General features: G+C 38.8%; 1 protein-coding gene across 4 annotated transcripts; it reads right to left on the bottom strand.

Moving 5' to 3' along the window:
- Positions 1 to 725: 725 nt before the first annotated feature.
- On the bottom strand, positions 726 to 27172 carry NIPA2 (NIPA magnesium transporter 2). Of its 4 annotated transcripts, none has more exons than XM_055326850.1 (7): positions 26934 to 27171; positions 26157 to 26288; positions 18623 to 18854; positions 16963 to 17019; positions 7946 to 8036; positions 6160 to 6320; positions 726 to 2200 (listed from the first exon to the last, which is right to left on the bottom strand). In XM_055326850.1, exons 3-7 carry the CDS (start codon positions 18759 to 18761, stop codon positions 1566 to 1568), a joined length of 1083 nt encoding a protein of 360 aa, XP_055182825.1. In that variant the 5' UTR covers positions 18762 to 18854; positions 26157 to 26288; positions 26934 to 27171; the 3' UTR covers positions 726 to 1565. The 4 variants fall into 4 exon arrangements, with proteins under 4 accessions (XP_055182825.1, XP_055182827.1, XP_055182828.1 ...); XM_055326852.1 differs by lacking the exon at positions 26934 to 27171 and adding an exon at positions 26385 to 26522; XM_055326853.1 differs by lacking the exon at positions 16963 to 17019 and having other exon boundaries at positions 26934 to 27172.
- Between the last annotated feature and the right edge of the window lie 353 nt (positions 27173 to 27525).

Below are 27525 nucleotides of genomic sequence, written 5' to 3'. Positions count from 1 at the left end.
TACATTTTTGGTTTATAATTAACATTTATGTACAACTTCAAGTACTAAAGATGTTGAATTAAGAATTAATGTATGCATGCTGAGTGCAATAGCATTCATACCCATGGGAGGTGAAAATTGGTTCTTACTGTTATGTACAAAGTACAGATATACAGAACCTAAACACATAGTATATCTGTGATACTAAGATTACATGGGGGAGACAGGAAAAGAAAACATGTATAAGGGCTCAGAGGATTAAAAATTGCTGGGGAAAGGGGAATTTGTGTCATGAAACTTGGAGACCATTAACTCTGCCCTGATAAAGCCAATGGAGAGCTGTGTGATGGGACACTGGTGCCATCACCACAGTAATGCTCTGGCAACTCCCAGACAAGGACAGTGAGGCACGAGTGGTGACTGGTTACACAGTAGGGGTCAAGCTGTGTGACCTTGGGGAGGAGCAGCAGAGTGGGACCAAGTCCATGTTCTTCCTGCTACACACGTGGAAACAGTGTACTTTTTTAAGGCCAAGTAACTGCTACGATGATAGGTTCTGAAGCTGAAGTTCATTATACTAGTCTGCTTTTTTGCACACATTTGAAACTTTCCATAAACATTTTTTTCATGGACTTTAGGAGACCAAAATACATACTGGTCTGAACAAACTAAAGGTAAACTACTGAGTACAAAGAAACCATATTTTACAAACAACTGTATTCTAAGCATTCAGACTTAGAAAAGAACTGTTTCAATTTGTCTTTTTATTATAACATGAGCTAAATTTAAGAAATTAGCCTTTTGACTTTATTTCCCAGAGTTGTTAGAAGATCTAAATGACAACATAACTCATTATGAAAATATACTGAAAAGTACAAGGACTGATGTAAAATGGTAGTCAAGGTTCCAGGTACCAAGGGATTAGAATAAGCGAAGGATGAAACGAGTCAGGCTATATAGCCTGACAGATGCAGGATGTGCTGGTTTAGCAAGGTGCCATCAAGGAGTAGGAAGACCATCAAATGTGTGCTGTTAAGTCACAGCGTGAGAAACCTCTCCAATGTGCAACTTCCTTTTTTTGTTTGGTAAATTGAGTTTTTCTTCATTAAACTTAGGATTTCTTTAAGCTAACATTTCAAAATTAATTAATCAAACAGGAGTTATTTTTATAGGTAAGGTAAATCACAGGATAACCAATTAGAAAAATGTTCCTTTTTAAGTCAAAAAGCCTTCAAATGGTCAGGGACTGATGAGTGAGGATGGCAAAATGTACATTTCAGATTTCCAACACCAATGTAAAAATAAAGCATTTTTATAGACTTAAAACTGTCAGTGCATTTGGATTTTGATGAAAGAAAATTTAAAATACCTCTACAATAATACAATGTTAATAGAAATTGGCCATGTACTGAGGTCATTTTAGTGAGCTACCATCATGTAAATATAAGAAAAATAATTTCTTGGTCCAAATCAGTGAAACTTTAAAAAAGATTGTCTCTCGAGAACAATGCTTTTTCAGACACATCCTGATATTCAAAATCACTTTTATAAGACAATTACAGATTAACTTTTTAATTATATTTTTCTTAAAAAGCTGTGAGATTTCCATTTCTTCGGGAGATATTTTCACCACTGTGCTGTTCAATTCCACAGGTTAAGCTTTCTTCATTATTATTTAGAACTTCATACACGTTAGAGAGATTGCCATTCATTGTTTTTTCATCTTTTCGAAAAGACAAGGGGAGACTCGCTAGACTAAAGCTGACGTCTTTAAAGGCATGCAACAAGAATATTCCCACAATGATTGTAAAGAAGCCACTCAGAGTACCAATGACATCATCAACAGGCATATCTTGCCACTCTTTAAAAAGAATAGCCGAACAAGTTAAAACTGATGTTGTAAAGAATACGTAATATATCGGAGTCACAATGGAAGTGTTGAAAATATCCAGGGCCCTGTTCAGGTAATTAATCTGTGTGCTCACACAGACTATAAGGCTCAGCAGCAGAATCCAGGCCAGGGGATGTCGCAGCACAGGCTTTCCAGCAAACAGCTCTTTGATTGTAATGCCCAGGCCCTTAACACAGGAGACTGACAATGCTCCAATTACAGAGCAGATTGTTATATACACAAGAATATTTGTCTGTCCATGGCGAGGTCCCACCACGAAGATTAGTATCAATGACACAATGACCACAAGTGTTGCAAAGACCACAAAACCTGGAGGCAAAGAAAAGTTGTGTTTAGCCAAATGCAGAATAAAAAAAACCCCTGAAAATCCAAAATAAATATTAACTCAATAGGAAGGAGAAAAGGAGTGGCCTTAAAATAAATACTAGCTTTCTCTTGCTGTCCCAGCAAAAGTGCATTCATAAAAATTTTGTTAAAATTTTTTAAAAATATTTTACTTATACATTTGAGAGGGAGAGTGAGAGAGAACACACGGGGGAGGAGCAGGCTCTCCACCTAGCAGGGAGCCCAATACGGGGCTTGATCCCAGGTTCCCAGGATCATACTCAGGATCACAACCGGAGCCGGCCGAAGGCAGACACTTGAGTAAGCCACCCAGGCGCGCCTACACTCATAAAAGTTTAGTTAGATGTATATGCTGGACAATTATACCATGTTTCATATTCATAAACTAGGTCATAGAAATATTATTAGAAATAATTATTAGAAATAATTAGGTCATAGAAAATGGAGATCACATTGATTTGCAGCCATCTACACTAGAATATCTTGCTACTTTCCACCCACTGGAATGGTCTTAACTCCAAGAATGGAAACAATCAGAAACTAGTGGACAGAAATTATGAGATGACCTTGAACACAACAATTTATAGATGATAAAAATAACAGTTACAAATCAAGTTTGTCCTAAAAGCAGTACATTTTTTTAAATATTTAGAGAAAACCACTGGGGTAAATAGCAAATCAGTAAGAATCAAAAATACTGTTAGGGTTCTGGTTCAATGTGGAGAACTAAACCCAGCATAGTAAGAGCCATGTAGCATCATGGCCAGGCACTTTTCTCAGCAATTTGCACTGATTTATTCCTTACAACTACCCTATAATATAGATACTACCATCTGCTAAAATGCCACAGAAGTCACATGAATTTATTCTGTTCACTCCTTAAAGTCTGCTAATAAGTAGTAACAGGACTCTTAAAGAAACAGACACACAAAAGCACGAATGGATACAGGAGATGATAGCAACAACATTATGGAAGCCAGAAAACAGAAGATAAACTCGTAACTGATGCAGCACATCCACGAAAGCTGAATCCCACCCACATCAGCAATGATAAAAGATGGGAAAGTAACTCACTTTGCAGCACGAACACTACAAAGGTACAATGTACCTCTGGAAGCAGGGTAAAGAACAGACAAAAACAGAAGACCTGGCTGAAAATCTATTCAGCATTAAGACCCCAGGAACTCTGCTCAGCTCTGAGTATCTGACTGACTGTTCTTCCTGCCACAGGAAACTGGAGGACTCTGGCCAGGTGAGTGTGTAGGTGCCACACTAAAATAGGGGGCTAGAGTAAGGTCTAACTCCCTTTTTCCCATCACCTCCTAGGACTCAGGCAGGACACTCTGCTGGGAATGTGATATGCCTGACTTTCAGAAGGCAGCCAAGAATCACTAGGAGAGGCACCAAAACTAACAGAAAAACACAAAGCCTTTGTTTGCTCTATGCAGAGGAAAACTTCACAACAGATAAATCATCATCCTACAAAAACATTAAAACAGTAAAATTACCATTAACATCCTCAAAGAGACAATGATGAGGCCAGAACTCGAAAGGCCGAAATCTGAAGAAAAAGGTAAGATGAAAACTCACCTTTCTCCCTTGCGATAACTGCCAATTCCAGAGCAGGAAGTAAGGAGGGACAAAAAAACCAGCAGGAAGTGGTGACCTGGGGCTTGTGGAAGTTTCAGTAGACTAGGTAAAAATAAAAACTTGGAATCTGGGACTGTCTAGGCAGCTGGGACACCAGGGCCAAGATTCTAGAAAGGCAGGAACTAAAGAGACACTGAGTCCCAATTTCTGTGTGCAACCCCCCCTTAAGGCATTTGTGGGTATAAAGCTATACATGCCCAGGTCTGAGAAGCCAAGTGGACAGCCTGCTGAAAAAGCCAGGGAGCTAAAAAGACACCTGCAGTCTTGGAATGCCAACACGAACACTGCCATTCAAAGTTCACCCAGGTGGAGGGTCCAAGTAAACATCCTAGGCTATCAGCTGAGAGAAAGAAGAGCTATGATGAAGACTACAGGCATAATGGAAAGAAATCAGCCCCAACAAAGATTGAAGCAATATTTCAAGTTAAAGGTGACTTGCTGTACTCATATCTCACTGACAAAAGAAATTTTGGTTCTCTCTGAAGGAATTAAAAAAAATCACTTAGAGTCTTTATACTTTTTAATAATCTATATCCAGCATTTAATCAAAACTGCTTAAAGACAAAACTAAATGACTGAAAACAAAAGCAAAAACAGAGCCCACAAATAATCCTGATACTGAAGTTTGCAGAAAAATTTTAAAATAACCAGGACTCTCCAGGGACTTGCTGCACAACACAACACATGTGGTTGACAATAATGTACTGTACATCTGTGAAATGTTGAGAGGGTGAATTTCATGCTGTGGGGTTTTTTTTTTTTGACACACATACACATAGACATAGACACACACACACACACACACACACACACAAAACCAAAGAACAAAAGCAAGCTCTTTGGAAATTAAAAAATGTAACAGAAGAAATAAAAATTCAAAAAAAGGGCTGGAAGACAATACTGAAGAAATCTCCCAAAAGGCAGAGCTAAAAGGAAAAATGGTAAAAACAGGGGGGTAAATATATATATAACAAAAGTCACTGTATGGTTCAAGAGGTCCAGTCAACGGAAGAAGAAGAATTTCACAGAAAATAAAGATGAACAAAAGAATAAAAGACAAATTTCACAGAATAAAAAATGAATTTGATATCCTAGAATAAGATGCACATTTCCAAATTTAAAAAATCTATCAAGTACCTAGCACAATGAATAAAAATTAGCCCACATGTAGGCACCTCAGCGGAAAATTTCAGATGATTGAGGGCAAAGAGGACATCCTAAAGGTTTCCTAAAAACAAAATATGGTTAACATATAAAAGATAATTAACTGTGTTTGATTTCTTAGCAGGAAGTGAGAAGACAATGAGGTCACATTGATTAAAGACATTTTTGTATATCCAAGGTCTCATCTCTTCTGTGCCTGTCTTGTCTCCTACAACAGTGGTTCCAACCAAAATGAAGGAGCAAACCCAGGATTCAAAGACAAGAAAAAAATAGAAAGTGAAGGGGATCTTTCATGATGCTGATGAGGGAAAATCCACAGTGACAAGTGTGCTGGTGGCCTCAAGATACCAATCTAGACCAAGGCCAAATAAAATAAGACTCTGGGAGAAATTTCCAGAAGATATGAAACTATAGAATATCTAATGTGTTTGAAATTACTGAGGGTAGAATTAAGACCACTGGAGAAGAATTTCAGTATGGCTTGATAAACTCACAGAAAAGTGATCAAACAAGATCATGATCAGTTAAGAAAAAACAAGTCAAATAAAGAAGGAAAGGTAACTATATCATAGGTGTAAGCTGGGAATAAAAGTGATATAGTGCTTATAAATAAATCATTTAAACAAAAAAAAGTAGATACAATAGATAGTGGATATAACAGATGATGCCTAAAGCCAAAAACAGTAGCAGCAATGTAAGCAAGTTATTTAAACACATGGTTAAAGAACAAAATAAACAATGGTTAATTAAGGGCTGCTATGGGAGGAAAATGATCTTGTTTTTCATAATAAGTAATGGCAAACAACTTACCTCTTGCACATAAAACTTTGGTTAAAATAAAAACTAAATTAAAAAGTAAAATAAAGGGATTCCTGGGTAGCTCAGGGGTTTGGCCCCTGCCTTTGGCCCAGGGCGTGATCCTGGAGTCCCGGGATCGAGTCCCACATCGGGCTCCCTGCATGAAGCCTGCTTCTCCCTCTGCCTGTGTCTCTGCCTCTCTCTGTGTCTCTCATGAATAAATAAATAAAATCTTTAAAAAATAATAATAATAAATAAAAAATAAAAAGTAAAATAATAAACCGATAAAGCTTTTTTTTTTTGTTTCTTACCTGGATCCCCCAGCTTGTGAGACATTTCATTTAAAGTCTCAATCTCCTCTTCTTTTGGAGCATGAATGACCATAACTGTAGATCCTAGAATACTTAGCAAACATCCAATTTTCCCATGAAGATTAAGTCTTTCATTTAGAAAGTATGAAGAAAGAATGGCACTACAGTGGGGAAGGGGGTGGAGAACATTAAAATTAATCAACCACTTTTCTCATTTTTAAAAATCAACACAACTCAATTTAAATTACTGAAAAACTACAACACTATGAACTTGTAAAGATTCTTTGGCTTCACAACAAGGTAAAGAAAAGGTGCATTCAATCATAAAATGAAATGTTTCCAGCAAATTAATGATTTCTTTTTTTTTCCTAGCACTTGTAAGTTTATTTTTTATGACACTTTTAATTTTTAAAATATTTTCTTTAAATTCAATTTGCCAACATATGGTATAACACCCAGTGCTCATCCCGTCAAGTGCCCCCATCAGTGCCCGTCACCCAGTCACCCCCCGCCCCCACCCACCTCCCTTTCCACGACCCCTTGTTCGACCCCTTGTTCGTTTCCCAGAGTTAGGAGTCTCTCATGTTCTGTCTCCCTCTCTAATTTTTCCCACTCATTTTTCCTCCTTTCCCCTTTAATCCCTTACACTATTTCTTACATTCTGTATGAGTGAAACCATGTGATGATTGTCCTTCTCTGATGGACTGACTTCACTCAGCATAATACCCTCCAAGTCCATCCACGTCAAAACAAATGGTGGGTATTCATCGTTTCTAATGGCTGAGGAATATCCCATTGTATACATAGACCACATAATGAATTCATCATACACTAAACCAGTATAGTTCTATATTTCTACTGTAGAAAATCAGTATGAAATTTAATAAATGGAGCTATGGTAGAAACTTATAACCTAGGAATATATGTCCAAATCAATGCTTAAATTTGCTCAACTTTAATTTATCCATACTGGTTTATGCATCTTTCCTATGTGTTCATGTAATTCTAAATTATTTGCCTGTTAAATTAGCAAGTTTTAATATTTTATAGCCAAATGTATCCATATCTAAAAAATATATAATGTAAACCTATAAATATGGCATAACATACAGAAAACTAAGGGTAAAAGACATGTACCACAATAAATCTTTATATACTACAGATTATATATCATCTGGAAAAATTATGTAACCTGCATGTAATATTGATTTTTACACACACACACACACACACACACACACACACACACACACACACACTCTATATTCGGGGGAAACAAAGATTTTAAAAAACCTATCAATCAACTTTGAGAATAGTAACCAAAACCCAAACTTCAATATAGTCTTAGCTGTTTGGGCTAATCATTAAGAAACAGAAAAAAGGGCAAGTCTTGGACTGCTCCTTGCAAAGGAAGACCCCAGAGCACTTCGGAGGCATATAATACCCTTGCACCAATCATTGATTTTCTATAGGTATAGAAATTGATTTATCACCAATACAGCTACTGAAGTGTACATGTCTCATATGATATTGTGACGAGTCCAACTTAAAATTTTTAAAAATTGTAATAAAAACTCCTGCTGGCTCTGAAAACAAGACAAAGCACAAAAGCATTTTCTCCTACAAATTGATAGCTTGCCTATGCACAAAAGATAAATTACTACACAGCTTAAAAATAATTCTCAAGATTGTTTCAATGTAAATTATGGTGAGCATGTCTAATCAAATGGCACTAAGGCTTTATAGACCAATATACTGACTGTTCTTACACACAAAGCATCCTTACCTTACTAGGACGCTGAGAGCTCCTAATGGAGTCACTAGGGTGGCTGGAGCAAAGGCATATGCAGCAAAGTTGGCCACTTCACCTGCTCCCACTTGGAGAAAGAAAAGAAAACTCAGAACAAGTCACTCAAAATGGAAATGCCCGCATTTTATTTTCATATACAGTTGACCCTTGAACTGGAATTTGAAGTGTCCACTCATGTATGGATTTTTAACAGCACTGTAAATGTATTTCATGATTTTCCTATCTATAGGTGTTTGGAATATAGTATATAATATATATATAAAATGTGTGCTAATCAACTATTTATGTTATTGGTTAAGGCTTCAGGTCAATAGTATGCTAATATTAAAGTCTGGCAGAGTCAAAAGTCATATGTGGATTTTCAACTGCACAGGGGGTCAGGGGCCCTAACTTCCATATTGTTGAAAGATCAAATGTATATTTTTTAAAATGCTATTTCAATTGTATTTAGTAATTTCTCTATTTTCTCCTACCTATTCAATAAGGGTTCTCCTGTAAATTATCATTAGAATAGAATTCAAACCAATTAGAAATACAAGTCCGAAAAAAAATACAAGTCTGTAATTTTAATTGAATAGATCTAATTTATGCTTACATATAGATTTTTAAATTTTTTTTAAAAACTTATATCCCGGGATCCCTGGGTGGCGCAGCGGTTTGGCGCCTGCCTTTGGCCCAGGGCGCGATCCTGGAGACCCGGGATCGAGTCCCACGTCGGGCTCCCGGTGCATGGAGCCTGCTTCTCCCTCTGCCTGTGTCTCTGCCTCTCTCTCTCTCTCTGTGTGTGACTATCATAAATAAATAAAAATTAAAAAAAAAAAGAAACATTTAAAAAAAAAAGAAACTTATATCCTATGATAACAGACACAAATTAATTAAAAGCAGCTAAAACAGGTGTGAAACACCTCTCCCAAGTCTTTTTCACTAGTTTTTTCTTTTTTAAAAAACCCAACTCTTATATTCAAAAGACATCATCAGGTACTGATTTGAAGTAATTAAATTTTTGGACATGAACCTTCTGTGGGTTAAAAATATTAGTCTTTTTTATAGTATTATGTAATTTGCCTCTTCACTCTTTTAAATTCTTCACTAAAAGTTCTCAATTTTAATGTCAAATTTTAAAATATTTTTCTTTGTGGTTGGTATTTCATACAAACTGTATGAGAAATCCTTTTTATTTTTAATTTTTAAATTCTACCAGTTAACAGTGTTAATATTAATATCAGGTGCACAAAATACTTAAGGCTTGAATTTGACAATTCTATACATTATTTGGTGTAGGATCTGACAATTCTATACATTATTCAGTGCTCATCCTAAGTGTACTCTTAGTCCCCTTCACCTATCTCACTCATCTCTTTTATTAGAAATCTTTCTTGAAATTCTTTATCCCCTGAATTCTTTAGTGTTCCACCTTTCACATTTAAGCTTATGAACCACTTGGAGTTGATCTAATGTTTGGAGTGAGTAGAAATCAAATTTTATTTTTTCCACATGGATTGTTACAGCAACATTTACTGAAAAGCACAGTTCCCTATTTCAATACCACCTTTGTAATAAATACACTGTCGTGTTTTACGGTTCTCCATTCTACTGGTTTATGTATTTTGGCACAGTACAATACTGTTTTAATTAGTGTAGCTTCAGAGTAAATCTCTATATCCAGTAGAACAAATCCTTTCACCTCTTAAGAATATCTTTGCTTAGGGAAACAAAAGCAAAAATGAACTTCTGGGACCTCATCAAGATAAAAAGCTTCTGCACAGCAAAGGAAGCAATCACAAAACAAAAGGCAGCCCAGAGAATGGGAGAAGATATTTTGCAAATGAAATATCTGATAAAGAGTTACCACCCAAAATCTATAAAGAACTTAACAAGCTCAAACTCAACACCCAAAAAACATAATCTAGTTAACAAATGGGCAGAAGACACGGATGGGCACTTTTCCAAAAATTCATCCAGATGGCTAGATACTTGAAAAAATACTCAACATTACTCACCAGGGAAATCAAAAACCATAAAAACCATGAGATACTACCTTGCACCTGTCAGAATGGCTAAAATTAACAACACAAACAACAGGTGTTGGGGAGGATATAGATAAAGGGGAACCCTCTTGCACTGTTGGTGGGAATGCAAACTGATGCAGCCACTCTGGACAAGTTCGGAGGTTCCTCAAAGAGTTAAAAATAGAACCACCATACCATCCAGCAATTGCACTCCTAGGTATGTTCCCAAAGGCTTGGAAAAACAGATTCAAAGGAATATGCCCCCTGTTTACAGCAGCATTATCTACAATTGCCAAACCATGGAGAGAGTCCAACTCCATCAACTGATGAATGGATAAAAAAGATGTAGTATATACATATGATGCTATATTATTCAGTAATATAAAAGAATGAAATCTTGCCATTTGCAACAACATGAATGGAACCAGAGTGCATTATGCTAAGTAAAATAAGTCAGAGAAAGACAAATATCCTATGATCTCATTCATATGTGGAATTTAAGAAAAGAAAAAGAAAAGAGGGATCCCTGGGTGGCGCAGCGGTTTGGCGCCTGCCTTTGGCCCAGGGCGTGATCCTGGAGACCCCGGATCGAGTCCCACGTCGGGCTCCCGGTGCATGGAGCCTGCTTCTCCCTCTGCCTGTGTCTCTGCCTCTCTCTCTATCATAAATAAATAAAAATTTTAAAAAAAATTAAAAAAAAAAAAGAGATGAGCATATGGAAAGGGAGGAAAGAAAAAAAGGAGAGAGGGAAACAAGCCATAAGAGACTCTTTATAATGATAGAGAATAAACTAAGGGTTGATGAAGGGAGGTGGGTGAAGAAAGGGCTAGATAGGTGATGGGTATTAAAGAGGGCACTTGTGAAAGGGAATATAAGGGAAGGGAGAAAAAATGTGTGGGAAATATTAGAAAGGGAGACAGAACATAAAGACTCCTAACTCTGGGAAACAAACTAGGGGTGGTGAAAGGGGAGGAGGGCGGGGGGGTGGGGGTGAATGGGTGACGGGCACTGAGGGGGACACTTGACGGGATGAGCACTGGGTGTTATTCTGTATGTTGGTAAATTGAACACCAATAATAAATTAATTAATTAATTAATTTAAAAAAAAAGAGGGCATTTGTGATGAGCACTGGGTATTGTATATAAGTGATGAATCACTGAATTCTACTCCTGAAACCAATTTTGTACTATATGTTAACAAACTTTAAAATTTTTAACTTAATTGCTTTGCTTTACTTGGACTTCTGTATTACCATATAAAATTTACATCAACTTACCATGTACCACATAATCACCTAGTTTTAAATGGAACAGCATTTAGCTTGTCACTATGGAAGAAATGATTTTCCAATAATGAATCTTTCAATTCATAAAAATAATACACCCCTCTATTTGTCTTTTTCTCAGTAATTATTTCATTTTCTCTATAGGTATCTTTCCCATCTTTTGTTAGATTTATAATTAAATGATTCCTGTTTTTAAAAATTATATGCAAATAGTACCCTTTTAACATTTCATTTTCTAATTGTTGCCTACAATTCAGCTAAATTTTATATGTTGACTTTGTATCTAACACTTTGCTAAATCTTATTGTATAATTTGTCTGTATATTCATTGGAATTTTTATACTCATACAATCAGTATAATACAAGTTTACATATTTCTTTTTTTTTTTAGATTTATTTTTTATTATTATTCAGATAGAGAGAGAGAGAGAGGCAGAGACACAGGCAGAGGAAGAAGCAGGCTCCATGCAGGGAACCCAACGCGGGACTTGATCCCGGGTCTCCAGGATCACACCCCGGGCTGCAGGCAGCGCTAAACTGCTGTGCCACCGGGCTGCCCAGTTTACATATTTCTAATTCTATTCCATCCCCTTGCCTTCCTACACTGGTTAGAAATTCTTTTAAAAATACTGAAGGAGTAACAAGAGGTCATTTGTTTGTTCCCAGTTTCAAAAAGAAAGCCTTCAATATTTCTTTATTTTGGTGTTTATTGTGATTGTTTTGGCTTTTTTTGTCTTTGAAATCTTTTGTCACATTAAGGAAATTTCCTGAAATTACTTGTTTTAGGGGCACCTGGGTGGCTCGGTGGTTGAGCATCTGCCTTCGGCTCAGGGTGTGATCCCAGGGTCCTGGGATTGAGTCCCACATCAGGCTCTGCACACAGGAGCCTGCTTCTCACTCTGCCTATGTCTCTGCCTCTCCATGTCTCTCATGAATAAATAAAATCTTTAAAAAAAATTACTTGAGATAGTTTCTTTTTAGTCATGATAGTTGCTAAATCATAGTGAAATGATAATTTTTCTCCTTCAATTAGTTAACATCATAAATTACAATGGTTGGTTTTCCAAAGTTATGCCAGCTTTGCATCCCTAGAATATACCTAATTTGTTCATGATGTGCTCTCTAAAATAAATTTTTAAAAAAACTATAAACTTTCATTACTTCAGTAATATGTTCAAAAGTTAGGATATTTTGTATTTGGCACCCACATATTGTTTTCTAACGTAAACACACTTTTAAAATATTTTCTAGGGATCCCTGGGTGGCGCGGCGGTTTGGCGCCTGCCTTTGGCCCAGGGCGCGATCCTGGAGACCCGGGATCGAATCCCATGTCGGGCTCCCGGTGCATGGAGCCTGCTTCTCCCTCTGCCTGTGTCTCTGCCTCTCTCTCTCTCTGTATGACTATCGTAAAAAAAAAAATAAAATAAAATATTTTCTAGTTTTCATTCTGACTTCTTTGAACCATGGATACATAAGTGTATTTCTAAATTTCCAAACATGGGGATTTTTATGTAATCTTTTTGTTACTGATTTCTATTTTAATTATAAAGATCTGTGAAAATACTCCATTAAATCCTTTGAAAAATTTAAAACTGGCTTTATGATCTAGCAAAAACAGTCCATTATATAATATTCTATTAGCCTTTGAAAACAATGTAGACCAGGTTAATTTGGTTAAATTTATTATTCAAATGTTCTATAGCCTTAACAATTTTACTTTGCTTCTCCTATACTGAGTGTTATATTAATATTTTACCATATGATTTTGAATTTACTTCTCCTGTTGCTCTGTCAACTGCTGCTTTGAATCTTTCAAGGCCATATTTTTTTTTTTTTTTAATTTATGATAGGCACACAGTGAGAGAGAGAGAGGCAGAGACCTAGGCAGAGGGAGAAGCAGGCTCCATGCACCGGGAGCCCGACGTGGGACTCGATCCCGGGTCTCCAGGATCGCACCCTGAGCCAAAGGCAGGTGCTAAACCACTGCACCACCCAGGGATCCCCCTCAAGGCCATATTATTAAATAAAGTTGGAACTGTTAAAGCTTCCTGATGAGTTGAAGTTTTTATCTCTACAAAATAAGCCTCTATCTCTAGTATTGGTATTTGCTTTGAAGCTTATTTCTAGTATATTCAGCAATCTCAACTTTCTTCAGGTTGCTTTTCCATCTTTTTCTTCCAGCCATTCTATATCCTTGTTTTCTATGTGCATCTTGTAAAAGATGTTTTTGTTATTTGTTTTTATGATTCCAATGCAATAATCTTATACAGGTTCTCATTCTTAGTAGCGCCTGACTTTGACCCTTAATTAGCCTAGTTCAAAAGTTCACTCTATCTCTCAGATGCCTGCTCTGAAGTCTATAATTACCTCTAGGGCAAAAAATGTCTTCAGTTTATCCTTCTGAGCTCCACACCCTTCCCTGATCTTGGCTAGGTAATTCATTACACGTTTGCTGTTTCATGCTTTGGAAAGGTTGTTTTTTATATTCTATCCAGCCTTTTAACTTATTTTCAATAAATCTTACCAGTTCTACCCTCAAAACACATCCAGAATTCTACCACTTAACACACTCACTACAACTACCCTGAGTCCATACCATCATCTGATTTTTGCAATAGCCTCCCCACTTGGTTTTTCTGTTTCTGCTTCTATGTGGTCTATGCCCCAACAAAACAGCCTGGGAGATCTTATTAAAATCTAAATTAAATCATGTCAACCCTTTATTCAAGTCTCCAATGACTGCCCACACATAAAGTCCTTTCTGTGACCTACAAAAACCCACACGGTCCAGACCCTCATTATTCTCTGAATTTATCCCCCGCTACTTCCCCTACATTCACTCCCTTACTATTCTTGCCTCTTTAATGTTACCTTCACAATTTAATAATCCAGTACTGTATTTATAATAAAGCACTGTAAAATTTGGCAGCTTAAAACAAAAGCCATATTTTCTGTTGGTCAAGACTTCAGAAAGAGATCAATAGGTACTTCTCAGGATTTTTTAAGAGGTCTACAGACAAAGATATAAATTGGGGCGGCAGTCATCTGAAGGCTGGATTGGAGCTGAAGGACACAACCAAGGTGGCTTAGTCACATGACTGGCAAGTTGGTACTGCCTATAGCCTGGGGACCTTCTATAGGCTGCCTGAGTGTCCTAACACCACTGCAGCTGATTTCCCTCAGGGTTAAAAATCCAAGCAATCAAGGTAAAACCACAATACCTTTGGTGACAGCCTTAGAAGACATACATCATCACTTCTTTTGCATTCTATGATCACACTGGGTCAGCATTAATTCAGTGTGAGAGGGGATTATACAAAGGTGTGAATACCAGGGGTAAGAATCCTTGTAGGCTATCTTGCGATTGCCTATCACATTTCAACAGGCTAGGCATGGTCTGCCTCGTGGTTTTCACATTTACTGTTTTCTCCTGCTTAAAATGTTCCTCCCCGAAATATCCATATGGCTAGCTCCTTTACATCTTTTATTCAGATATTAAGTTCTGCCCTAGTCCCCCTTCTTAAATATAAGAGAACTGTCTTAGCCTCCCATCTAAAATGTAAGCCTGGGGATCCCTGGGTGGCTCAGCGGTTTGGCGCCTGTCTTTGGCCCGGGGCACAATCCTGGAGTCCCGGGATCGAGTCCCACGTCGGGCTCACTTCTCCCTCCTCCTGTGTCTCTGCCTCTGTCTCTCTCTCTCTCTCTCTCTCTCTCTCTCTCTCTCCCCCCTGTGTCCTTCATAAACAAATAAATAAATAAATCTTTTAAAAAATAAAAAAAATTAAAATAAAATGTAAGCCTATCTATCCTTCACATTATATCCCTTCCCTACTTTACCAATGTATAGCATATACCACTAACACACATTTTAATTAACGCAAGTTTGTTTGCTTCCATCTAGAATGTTAAGGCTCAGAGGGATAAGGATTTTTTTCTGTTTGATTAGTTTTATGTCCAGCACCTAGAATAAAAACTGGCATACCAGAAATGATCAATAAATATTTGTTGAATGAAGAGTCAAATCAGTCTCATTATTTTAACTGCTCTTAAGCTTACATAGAATACTTTCAAGGCTCAGTGCCTTATTCATTTTTTTCTTTGTACCTTTTTAAAGGTAATCATTAAAATAAGCACAGACACTTATCAAATGTATATGTCCTTTCCAATTTGGAATGAAAATCATGAAGAATGAATTAAAAACAGGATATTTTTCTAGGACTTTTTTAAGGTACCTTCTTAAACTGAGATTTTTAAGACTTTTTAATTATTTATTTATTCATGAGAGACACAGAGAGAGGCAGAGACAAATGGCAGAGGGAGAAGCAGGCACCTCACAGAGAGCCTGATGAGGGACTTGATCCCCGAACTGGGATCACACCCTGAGCCAAAGGCAGAATGGTCAACCGCTGAGCCACCCAGGTGTCCCTTAAACTGAGAATTTTAAAAAACATATAGCTCTATCAGACATTTTAATTAGACAGGTAAAAGAAAGTTTTCTCGGGCAGCCCCGGTGGTGCAGTGGTTTGGGGCGGCCTGCAGCCTGGGGTGTGATCCTGGAGACCCGGGATCAGGTCCCACCGGGCTCCCTGCATGAAGCCTGCTTCTCCCTCTGTCTGTGTCTCTGCCCCTCTCTCTCTGTGCCTATGAATAAAATAAAATCTTTAAAAAAAAAAAAAAGTTTTCTCACTCAAACTATTAAAGTGCTAGCTTCAAAAAATTTACTGGCTTAAATTTTACATATTTTAAGTATTATTCATTAAAGACAAAGGTGGGGATCCCTGGGTGGCTCAGCGGTTTGGCGCCTGCCTTTGGCCCAGGGTGCGATCCTGGAGTCCTGGGATCGAGTTCCGCGTCAGGCTCCCAGCATGGAGCCTGCTTCTCCCTCTGCCTCTCTCTCTCTATCATAAATAAATCTTAAAAAAAAAAAAAAACCACGATATTAAAAAAATAATAAATAAAAAATAATAAAAAAACAAAGGTTTATTTAAAGTTTAAAAAAATGCTAGAGGCAGGGGCACCTGGGTGGCTCAGTGGTTGAGCATCTGCCTTCAGCTCAGGGCATGATCCCGGGGTCCTGGGACAAGTTCTGCATCAAGCTCCCTGAGGTGGCCTGCTTCTCCCTCTGCCTAGGTCTCTGCCTCTCTCTGAGTCTCCCTCATGAATAAACAAAATCTTAAAAAAAAAAAAAAAGTGCTAGGGGCACCTTGGGTAGCTCAGTGGATTAAGCAGCTGACTCTTGATGTTGGCTCAGGTCATGATCTTGGAGTCCTGGGGTTGAGCCCCATACCAGGATCCGCACTCAGTGGGGAGTCTGCTTCGGGATTCTCTCCCTCACCCCCTGCCCTTCCCTTTGCTCATTCATTCTCTCTCTCTCTCCCTAGAACAGATAAATCTTTTATTAAAAAAATTAAATAATAGGGATCCTTGGGTGGCTCAGCAGTTAAAGCATCTGCCTTCAGCCCAGGGCGTGATCCTGGAGTCCCAGGATCGAGTGCCATGTCAGGCTCCGTGCATGGAGCTTGTTTCTCCCTCTGCCTGTGTCTCCGCCTCTCTCTCTCTTTCTCTCTCATGAATAAATAAATAAGTAATCTTAAAAACATAAATAATAAAATGTTCTAGTAATATGAGGCTGTATTAGTATATGCAAATATCTTAATATACAACCATAGTATTTCCTTGAAATATTCTCTATACGTACTTGATAGCAATCCAGCCCACCACAACCATTCTTTAAGATATGCATGGCCACCTTGACCTGTAAATGAAAAAATATTTCACTTTTTTGGAAGATTATCAGACTTTAAAAATTTATGACAATTATTAGCAATGACAGATTTTAAAATATCTCATTTGTTGATTATTATTATTTTGAAGATTCCATTATGAATAAGGGGATTTCTAAGATATTTTTACGATTATCTTGGAAAAGGAAATGAGGATTAGGACAATGGTAAAATTTTTAGGTTTGCACTATACTGTTGAGTGAAGGAATTATGTCAATCCTTATATTCATAAGGTCTATACTTCATTCTCTTGTTTCTTTGCTTCAAGCAAAGAAAATGAACCAATAAGAAGTAACCCGACTTCAAGTAAGTTAGTCTGATTGTGGATAAGAAATAGGTGTGGTTATGAGGCAGTAACCATAGAGAAAGTAGTCTTATATGACCATACATAAAAAGATTGAGCATTTCATCACAGGCTACAGCTACCAGGAGATGCTCATCTTCCTTTTCTACTTGACTTTCCTCCCAACCAAATTAATAAAATCAGGAAGCAACTGGTACTTAAGCCATTGTCAAAAAGAAAAGGCCAATGTAAATGAACCCTTTGACAGGCATTATCCATCATGGACAATGAGAGTGCTTGCCTTAAGACAAGAATAGGAAATACACTTATTCAGGTAACATATACTAATCCTTTCTCCTCTGCCCACTAACCTCTAATAGAGGCTACTATTTTAAGATTGATTAGCTCTGGCCATTAAGATGGCACAGGAAAGAGGGAGAAGGTGATTTTTTTTTTTTTATTGCCAAAGTAGGTCTCTCTGTAAGCTGTCATGAATGCACTAAATAAAGTGAGAAGGGGGTTTAATCATACTGAATATCCTCCAAGGTCTTGTGACTTGTCAACAGTTTCTGGGGAAACAACCAATATAACCCTTCAGAAAATCAATGAACAGAATACTCTTCAACTGCAGTAAGCCTTCTCTTTCCTTCCTCCTAATTTGAGATCATCAGGAAAAACATCTTAAGGTATAAGTAAAACTTCTATTATCCTAGACAGAAAATCCTAGCCTTCAGTAAGATTCTGATTCTATTCATAAATCCTTATTTCCTTCTCTACAGTCATACCAAAATTTAAAGATAAGGCTGGATGCTAAATGGGGAATGGTTCCTATTTCAACTTGGATAATTGCAGGAATGAATAGTTAGCTTATTTGGATATTGTCTCACTTTTTATTTTTCTCATTACAAAACTGATGTCTGGGGTGCCTGGGTGGCTCAATCAGTTAAACATGTGGCTTTGGCTCAGGTCATGATCCCAGGGTCCTGGAATCAAGTCCTACATAGGTCTCCCTGCTCACTAGCGAGTCTGCTTCTCCTTCTGCCCCTCCCCCACCCGTGCTCGTATGCATGCAAACTCGCTCTCAAAAATAAATTAAAATCTTAAAAAAAAAAAAAAGCAAACTCCCCACCCCCAAATTAAACTGACATTTGATTCTCTATACGCATTTACAAAGCTTGCAGAGTTCAAAGTTTCAAATATACTAACTAGGAATAAAGATATGATTGTCATCAAAGAACCTAAGTACATAAGCACACACTGATGTCATTTCAGTCACATAGGGCACAGCCTACCTGCTCTCATGGAGCCCTTCTTGGCAAGTCGCAGAAGACCTTTTTTTTTCAAGATGAAACTCCCACCAATGAAAACGCTGGAGCTCATAGCCAATCCCAGACCAATGTAAAAATCATATTTTCCACGCCCCTGGATCATTTCGTTTGTTACTAAAGAAGTTCTTGTGAGTCACATTGAGCACAAAACAGAGAAGCCACTAGTGCTGGAGGCAGGACTATGTAATCTTCAAATCTAAATGCAAAATAAAACAAAATGAGATTTTTAAAAGAGCGATCATGATCATCCACATGCAATTCAAATTTTACTCCATTTCTCTTCTCATAAAGGAGTATTTTCATTACAACCATTGATAATATATTTACTATTTATAATTTACTGCTGATGTATTATATTTCTCATAGTTTTGTCAAAAGATGGGATCGTGATACAAAGCTATACTTAAAAACCAAACTCACAGAATCAAAGAACAGACTGATGGTTACCAGAGGTAGAGGGTAGCAGAGTGACAGAAATGGGGGAAGGTGGCCAAAAGATAGTAAGTTTGGAGATGTAATGTACAGTATGGTGACTATAATTAACTATATATTGTATTATATATATTTGACTACACTGTAATGTACAGTATGGTGACTATAGTTGACTATATATTGTATTATATATTTGAAAGTGGCTAAGAGATCTTAAAAGATCACAAGAAAAAAAATTTGTAATTGTGATGTTAACTTATTGTGGTGATAATTTTACAATATACACATATATGATCACTATGTTGCATACCTTAAGCTAATACAATGTTATATGTCAAGAACTCAATAAAACTGAAAAAATAAAAATAAAACTACTTTTATATGCTAATACTAAATTTAAATTTTAAATCAGTTTTATAAACTCTGGTTTCATATTTAAATAACGTTTGAGCATCAGCCTTTGGGTCAGGGCATGATCCCAGGGTCTGGGATTGAGTCCTGCATCAGGCTCCTTGCAGGGAGCCTGCTTCTCCCTCCACCTATGTCTCTGCCTCTCTCTGTGTCGCTAGTGAATAAATAAAATCTTAAAAATTCTACAGGATGAAAATATATAAATCTAGTTTATAAATACATTCACCAATTTCACGTGTCCTTTCTGAATAATCTATACAGGGAAACTCAAAAGAGTTTTCTTACACATACACTTTCTTCTTAGAAATCTATGTAAACAGACGGTAATTTATTTATTTAGCCTATTTAAGGGCATGCAGAGAGAAGCTGGTTTTCACATTATTTTGTTAGCAGAGGATGATGATTCTGGCAGACAGACGTTTGCCAAGGTACAAGTGTGATACTGGGAGACTTTTCAGGGAGCATGAGGGCTATGGAACTAGAAAGGCTCAAGCCACAAGAGCAGAATGTAAGCAGGGGCTTCCCAAAGATTACACATTATTTTCAAATGGCCAATTCATGACCTCTGCTGATAAATGAACTACAGCAAAGTGTAGAAAGTAGGGAAAAAATATTACATAGCAATAAGGTTTATGATTGGTTATAACCAACTTTCTGGTATTTTTCTTTTTTTTCTTTTTTTTAATTTTTTTTTTTATTTTTTATGAGAGTCACAGAGAGAGAGAGAGAGGGGCAGAGACACAGGCAGAGGGAGAAGCAGGCTCCATGCACTGGGAGCCCGACGTGGGATTCGATCCCGGGTGTCCAGGATCGCGCCCTGGGCCAAAGGCAGGCGCCAAACCGCTGCGCCACCCAGGGATCCCTTTTTTTTTCTTTTTAAGAATCAGCTTTATCTTTTTTAAAGATTTCATTTATTTATTATGAGAGACACAGAGAGAGAGGCAGAGACACAGGCAGAGGGAGAAGCAGGCTCTAGGCAGGGAGCCCATTGTGGGACTCAATCCCGGGACTCCAGGATCACCCCCTGGGCCAAAGGCAGGCGCTCGACCCCTGAGGCACCCAGGCGTCCCTGGTATTTTCAGTCCCACAATTTAACTTCCAAGTTCCAGAACTAATCTGCAATTCAGTCAGAATCCTCACACATTAACCCTTGCTAACTAGCCAAGTTTTTCCATCCTTCAAGTTATGAGATTCTGGCCTTTAGCAAAAGCAACTTAACTTCCTATCCACATAGTCCTTCAGTTAGTTTACCCATTTACTCAAACAGTATTTACCAAACATATGCTGTGCTAAGTAAACTCTATGGATTAAATAGTGATAGCTAAATTTTAGTCTTCAGTGGGGAGACAGACAAAAGGCAGTTAAATAATGGGTGATAATGTTCTGTAATAACGGTGAAAAGTATTCACACTGAGATGACACTCCAAACAAAGGGGCCAGTGTTTATATTTGCCTGTTGAGTCACATGATGGTTCCTGGAACACTTCCTAAGGTACAGTCCTTCCCACCCCAATGGCTTGGAATATGGTCTCTAGTGGCTTACTTTGGCCAATAGGAGGTAGGTGTAAATGACAAGAATGCCAGTTCTGAGTGCCCCTTTGCACCCTTCCATCACCACGTGCAGAGCAAAAAAAAACAGTCATCCCTGCTGATCTAAAGACCTTTGAGCAAAATAAAAAATGCTTATTGCTACATGCCACTGGGATGGCTAACTTGTATACCGTAACAGGCTTATTACAGGTAAATGTAAAATTCCCATCAGACTTCTGAAAAACCAAAACTTGTCTGCAGAAATGGGGATCAGTGGTAAAGATACGCACATCCAGGGGTTCACTGTATTATTCTCTCTACTGTATATACAATGTATGTTTGGACATTTCCATTATTAAGGTTTTTAAAATACATGCTGCAGTGATGTCAAGACAGAACCTACTAACAAGAGGAACCTGGGTGGGGCAGTCTGTTGGGTGGTCTCAACTCGGGTCTTAATCTCAGGATCATGGAAAGAGAAGGAAAAGGAGGAGGGGTGAAGATAAAGAGAGAGAAGAGAGAAACGGGGAGGGAGGGAGGGAGGGAAGAAAATAGAGAGGGAGGGAAAGTGGGAAGGAAGCAGGGAGGATGGAAGGAAGGAACAAACAAACCACTAACAAGTTCTAAAGACAAAGTCACCCCACAATCTAGAAAAAGAGAATACTGAAACATGGAAGGAAGGTAAGACACTCCAGTCAAGGATGTGCTGTGAGTTTTTTAAGTATCAGTCACATACGATATGGGTGTCCACCTGACACCTTTCCAGAACTGAGCTCTTTTACTAGGGATTTGGAAAAGTATCCCCAGTCTTTTTAATGCACTCCTAAGGCAAGAAAATGCATTGAGGAATGTCCTAGGTGGGGAATTTGAAGACTCAGGCCTGCCTCTAACTGAGTGCATGACCTGGGTGAGGCACAACCTTAACAGACAGATACACTAACGAAGGAAGCTAAACAATCTATTAAGTTATTATGGTTTTTAAATTTAAAATAAACTATAGTCTCTTTATATGCCAAACATTGGCAACCTCAAGCTTCAACTTTATTTTGCCTTTGGAATAATTCTAGGGCTGCCTGGGTGGCTCAGTGGTTGAGCATCTGCCTTCCGCTCAGGGCTCAGGGCGTGATCCTGGATGGACATCGGGCTCATGTAGAGAGCCTGCCTGCTTCCCTCTCTCTCTCATGAATAAACAGATCTTTTTTTTTTTTTTAAAGGAATAATTCTAAGTCACGAAAATCAGTATATAGAGATGTAAACATGGAGAGAATTTGGAACAAAATGGTTAGCAGTAAGAATTAGGTCTATGAAATATAAAAAGATTATGCCAACAACAACAAATATGCTTACAGTTTTTCCCACCACACTGTAAATGACCAGTTATTTTAAATGTCTATGACCCAGTCTCTCTCACTAGACTGCCAGTTCCTGGGCTCCTACACAAGTCACCTTTTAATCCTGTGCACCTAGCTATCTGGCAGTCTCAAACTATGTCTTTATATATTTATGGGTTATTACAGATGAATGGAATAATTATAACGGGCCTTAAAAGTAAAGCTGCATCATTTAGATCAGCATCCTAAAATGTAACAACTATTTTAAAGCCTATAAGCTTGAAAACTGTAGAAACTAGTTAAAAGTATGCTGGGAAGTAACAGTACTATATACAAGTAAAAATGCAAGGGTAAAGTAAGAAAGTCTGGGGAAAATAGGAGTAAAGAAACCCAGCTACCAAACACTTCAGCCCACTCTGCATTCCAATGAGCCTGGGTCACCTAAAAGTCTTGAAAGAACCCCTTAATGTAAAATCAACTCCTTTAAGCACTATCATCACCAAGCAATGTTCTTAATCATGCAAATTCTACTGAGGAAGTGACAACTTAAAAGTTCCCAGTCCATAAAACATCCCTATAGAAAATCTGCAGAGAACCTAATGTGTAGTCTCCATATTCTGGAATCAATAAAATGTAGCTTTGTTATCTCCAAATGTGATATCCAGAAACAAGTCAGGTTTATCTACAGTTCCAATCCCAGAATAGTGATTGCCTCACAAATCCAAATTTAGACTTTACTTACGTAAGCTTGACTTTCAAATACGAAATGCAAAATTATTTAGTAATATTTACTTAATTTATTAACACTTAATTAAAGACAATGACTTTGGTTCTCTGTGCTGGTTTTCCCACAAAAGACACTCCTTTATAGTGGCAAATCTGATTTACAGGGTTTTACAGAATTAAGGTTGTTTGTTCTCTCATGGAACTATACCAGTGTGGTGGTGGGCAGGATGGGGGAGGGAGGGCGATACAGAATTTGCAAATCCTCAAGTTTATAAAGCAGTCTTCGTCACTAAAACTAAGTAAATGAATTTTCTCATTTGTTTGAAAATACGACATCAGTGTGAATGTCCTAAAAGTTAGGAATGAGTTTGTTTCACTATTCTCAGTTCTGCTCCCACTCTGTAACTATAAAGGTCAATCACAGCTGGGAGAGCTTGAAACAGATAATTTTTTTTTATTTTTAAGGATTAACTAAGAAGTAGGGCCAGGTTTAAGGATAGCTAAACAAGAAAACTTGCTAAATTTCACTTCAACTGTGTTCCTAAGCCAGAGATGACAAGCTTCAGGTGGTAACCTGCCCATTTACCTCTCAGAGGGACACAAGTGGAAGGTCCCACCCCACACTCCTCCCCTCCAGGCTATTATTAGTTCTTATATGTGGCCATCTGATCAATAAACATATACAGGGCAGCTCTAATATGCCAAACTTTGGAGTTATAAAGATCATCGTAAGTCTCTATCCTCAAGGATTCCACAGCTGAGTGAACTGAAAATTCTGAAGATGACCCATTTTAATTTTAAACATACTTTTAAAGGCTCCTAGAATTATCAGCTTCTTTCTAAATTTTAATTTTCACAACTTACTTTACTAATATTTATGAATACTTAACGTTAACTTTCATTAAATACAAGTTATGTTGAAAATGAAGTAAATACAACCTAAAACTCTGAAATTGGCCTACCTTCTCCTAAAACAGAACGCATAACTTAAGATAGGAAAAGACAGACTAGTATTCTAATATTTATAAAATAAACTGAAATTAAGATTTGCTTTGCAAAATGACTAATAGGCAACAGTACCAAAGTTAGATAATTTTTTAAAATATACCAACAGAAGTACATTTACAGCTTTAAACTTGTAGCATTTTTGACATTTCATTTTCACAAAAACTTGAAAGATATGTGGTGAGGGCCCCATAATGAGAAAACAGGCACAAAGATGTTAAGCAACTTCTTAAGCAGTTGGTGGGTAGCAAAACAGGACTAGAATTCAGGTCTCCCTATTCTCAGCCTTTTGTCTTTCCAATTGGAGTCTCCATTTAGCCCCAGAGGTGGAACACAAGCAAGTGGCAGCTCCAATCAGTCTCTCCGTATAGATCATCGACTTCTTTCCAATCTGCTCCTCGTATTCTGACCGTGGCTTCTCCATCCTCATTACTCACACTGGATACAAGGGCCAAGTGTGCCAGGTGGAGTCTACCTTTGTGAAATACAATCTTCCACTTCCATGTCTCTCCCAATCCTAATCCAGCTTCAACACATGATGCTGTCACACTGCTCTATAAAACACATCTGTGCCATCTCATTCTCCTGCCACCCGCTGTTTACAGAAAAGTTCAAATTTTGTAATCTGCTAAAACCTTTCACTATTTGTTCCAAACTTAACTTTTAAATTTTATCTCCCAATACAGTATTTCACATACCCTGTGTTCCACCTGAGGTCAACACAGTGCTGCCATTCTTACTCTATTTCCTCCTCCATATCTTTGTTTCCATTATCCTTTCATTTTTAACAAGCCAATTTAAAAAATATCTCGACAATGAAGCCCTGCTTGAATTCTATAAGCCAGAGCAATCAATCTTTTCTGAATTCCCTGGCCTTTACCCACACTTCTCTTTGGACACTTTTCAGGCCTGTATTACCGTTACTTATGTATACGACTTATATCCCGTTCACTGTGGACAGGTGCTTATCTCATTTACTCAACCAACTAACGGCTGAATACGTACTATGCTCTAGGAATGGGGATACGGCAGTGAGTAAAAAAGACCAAATTACTGCCTTCATGGAGTTTCCCTTGTGTTGGACGCAGAGCAAGACAATAAAAATAAATAAGAACATTATATTGGAAGGTGGTAAATGCTATCTATGGTTAAGGGCACTGGGGAATTGGGTAAGGGACTTCAATTTTAACCAGGTTGGTTAAGAGGCCTAGTGGAGAAGAGAACATTGAGCAAAGGCTTGAAGGAGGAAAAGAACAAAGCAGACAAAAAATGCAAAGGCAAAGATATGAACAAGTAGGCAGTTTTCTAGAAAAAGAAAGGCCACTGTGGCTGACACTGAGTGAACAACGGTAGGTAGGATAGCACTGCGAGATATTTTTATATAAAAGAAATATCCTGAAACAAGTGCAATTCTTTAATTTCTAATAGTAATAGCTACCACTTATTGAACACCTGTGAAGCACTGTTCCGGGTAGCTGATATACATTAATTCTAATACACACAATGAGGTATCATTATCTCCACCTTACAAAGAAACCAAACCTCCAAGGGGTTAAATCGCATGCCAGGGCGACAGAGAAAGTTAGTTACACAGCCTGAAGCGGAACCTAAGTGTCCACTGGACTCCATTTCTATAGGGGCTGCCCACAATGAATGAAAACTTTGTGGAGTTCTTTATTTATTTATTCATGAGAGACACAGAGAAGCAGAGACACAGGCAGAGGGAGAAGCAGGCTCCCTACAGGGAGCCTGATGTGGGACTCAATCCCAGGACCTTAGGGTCACAACCTGAGGCAAAGGCAGAGGCTCAATCACTGAGCCCCCCAGGCAAAGGCAAAACCTTTGGAGTTCTTAATATTTACTCCTGTTTGGTTTCCACAGCTTTAATTTTTTATTTCATTTTTAAATAGTTTTTAAGTTAATTTTTATTTAATTAAAAAATTTTTTCCAATCTCTTATTTAGCAAATTATTATTTTTAAAAGCAGTACTTATAAATACTACAGAACCGGCATCTCCAACCCTAATTTAGCAACATTAGTTATAAATTAAAATCTTAACTTACATGTAAATTTAATATGGTCTCATGAAAAAAAGGCTGGAAGCGGTTAGAGATGACTTATTCACTCTCATTTCCTTGTAAATAACACTCTTTATTCTCATTTAAAGTTTTAAACCCTGGCAGAGTAGCTCCGGCCTGGAAAGAAGAAAGTACAGAGGTAGGCAAAAGCACTGCAGAGTCACTTATACTTTCAAACATGTGGCTACTAGTGTCCATACTCCTTTTACTTACCAACATGAAACCTACTCATCCAACCACAACACACTGCTTCAAGAGACAGTTTACTGCAATGAAACACATCTCTATTCTCTCACGTCTCCTAAATGAACTGAAAAACCTAGTGAAGAAATTAAAGAGACAGATAGAAAACTAAACGTACACAGAGTCATGTACACTTGTAGTAGGAAGAGGGAAACGGGATTAAATGACTCTACAAAGTCAAGAAATTAAAACGGTCGTGTTCAAAATGTCACAGCCGACTTCTGAGGCTTGCTCCGTCGTTGGCGAGTATCTCGGCGCATCTGAGACCATCTTCTACAAACTCACCACAGAAGGAAAACTACGTGGAGGAGCCCGCGAACGCGCCGCCCCCACCCCACCCCCCACCCCCGGGCCGAGCCGGGCTTCCACGGGACTGCACAGGGATCCCTCCATGCAGGACCCAGAAGAGCCCTTCCAACCCCGAGCACACTTGTCCCCAGAGCGGAGAGGAGCCGCCCTGACGGCCCCTGCCGCCCCGACGCCGGCACAGCGGCCCAGCGCCAGCCCCGTCGCGCTCACCCCGGGCGGTGGCCGGCCATGCGGCTGCCTCTCCACTCTCTGGCCCTCGTCACCTCCGCTTACGCGCCCACACAGGCCGCACGGGCCGCCGCCTCTCGAGCTCGCGCGGCCAGGGCCTCCGTCGCCGTACAGAAAGAAGCGAGAGCATTCGGGGCTGCAGCCGTGCGCGCCGCCTCCTCCATGGGGGAGCGCCCAGGGGAACCTGCCCCGGACGACCTACGACGACCGCCGCAGCCGGAACCCAGGGCCGCCGCCGAGAGCCCGGGCGCGGCCGACTGACGCCAGAGGCGCCGCGCACGCGCAGAGCGGCGCAGCGCAGGCCCCTCCGCCGCGAGCCTTCGTGTGGTTTCCGGTTCCTTGAGGCGGCCCTGGTTCGGGAGAGCCGGGCGAGCCGGGCGAGCCGGACGAGCCGGGGAAGGAGGGCGGAGGGCGGAGGGCGCGGGGGGCGCGGAGGGCGAGCTTTGCAAGGAAGCTCACCAACCGGTTGATCAAAATAAAAGTACCGTGTGCCGCTTTCCTGAACTGCGAATTCCCACTTGTGGTTAGCCTGCGAAGCTGCATTTTCAGCCATCTCCCCAGCGGTCCCCTAGGA

Source organism: Nyctereutes procyonoides, unplaced genomic scaffold (genome assembly GCF_905146905.1).
Source record: "Nyctereutes procyonoides isolate TBG_1078 unplaced genomic scaffold, NYPRO_anot_genome, whole genome shotgun sequence".
Lineage (NCBI taxonomy): Eukaryota > Metazoa > Chordata > Mammalia > Carnivora > Canidae > Nyctereutes > Nyctereutes procyonoides.
This window is presented reverse-complemented; position numbering and strand designations above follow the sequence as displayed.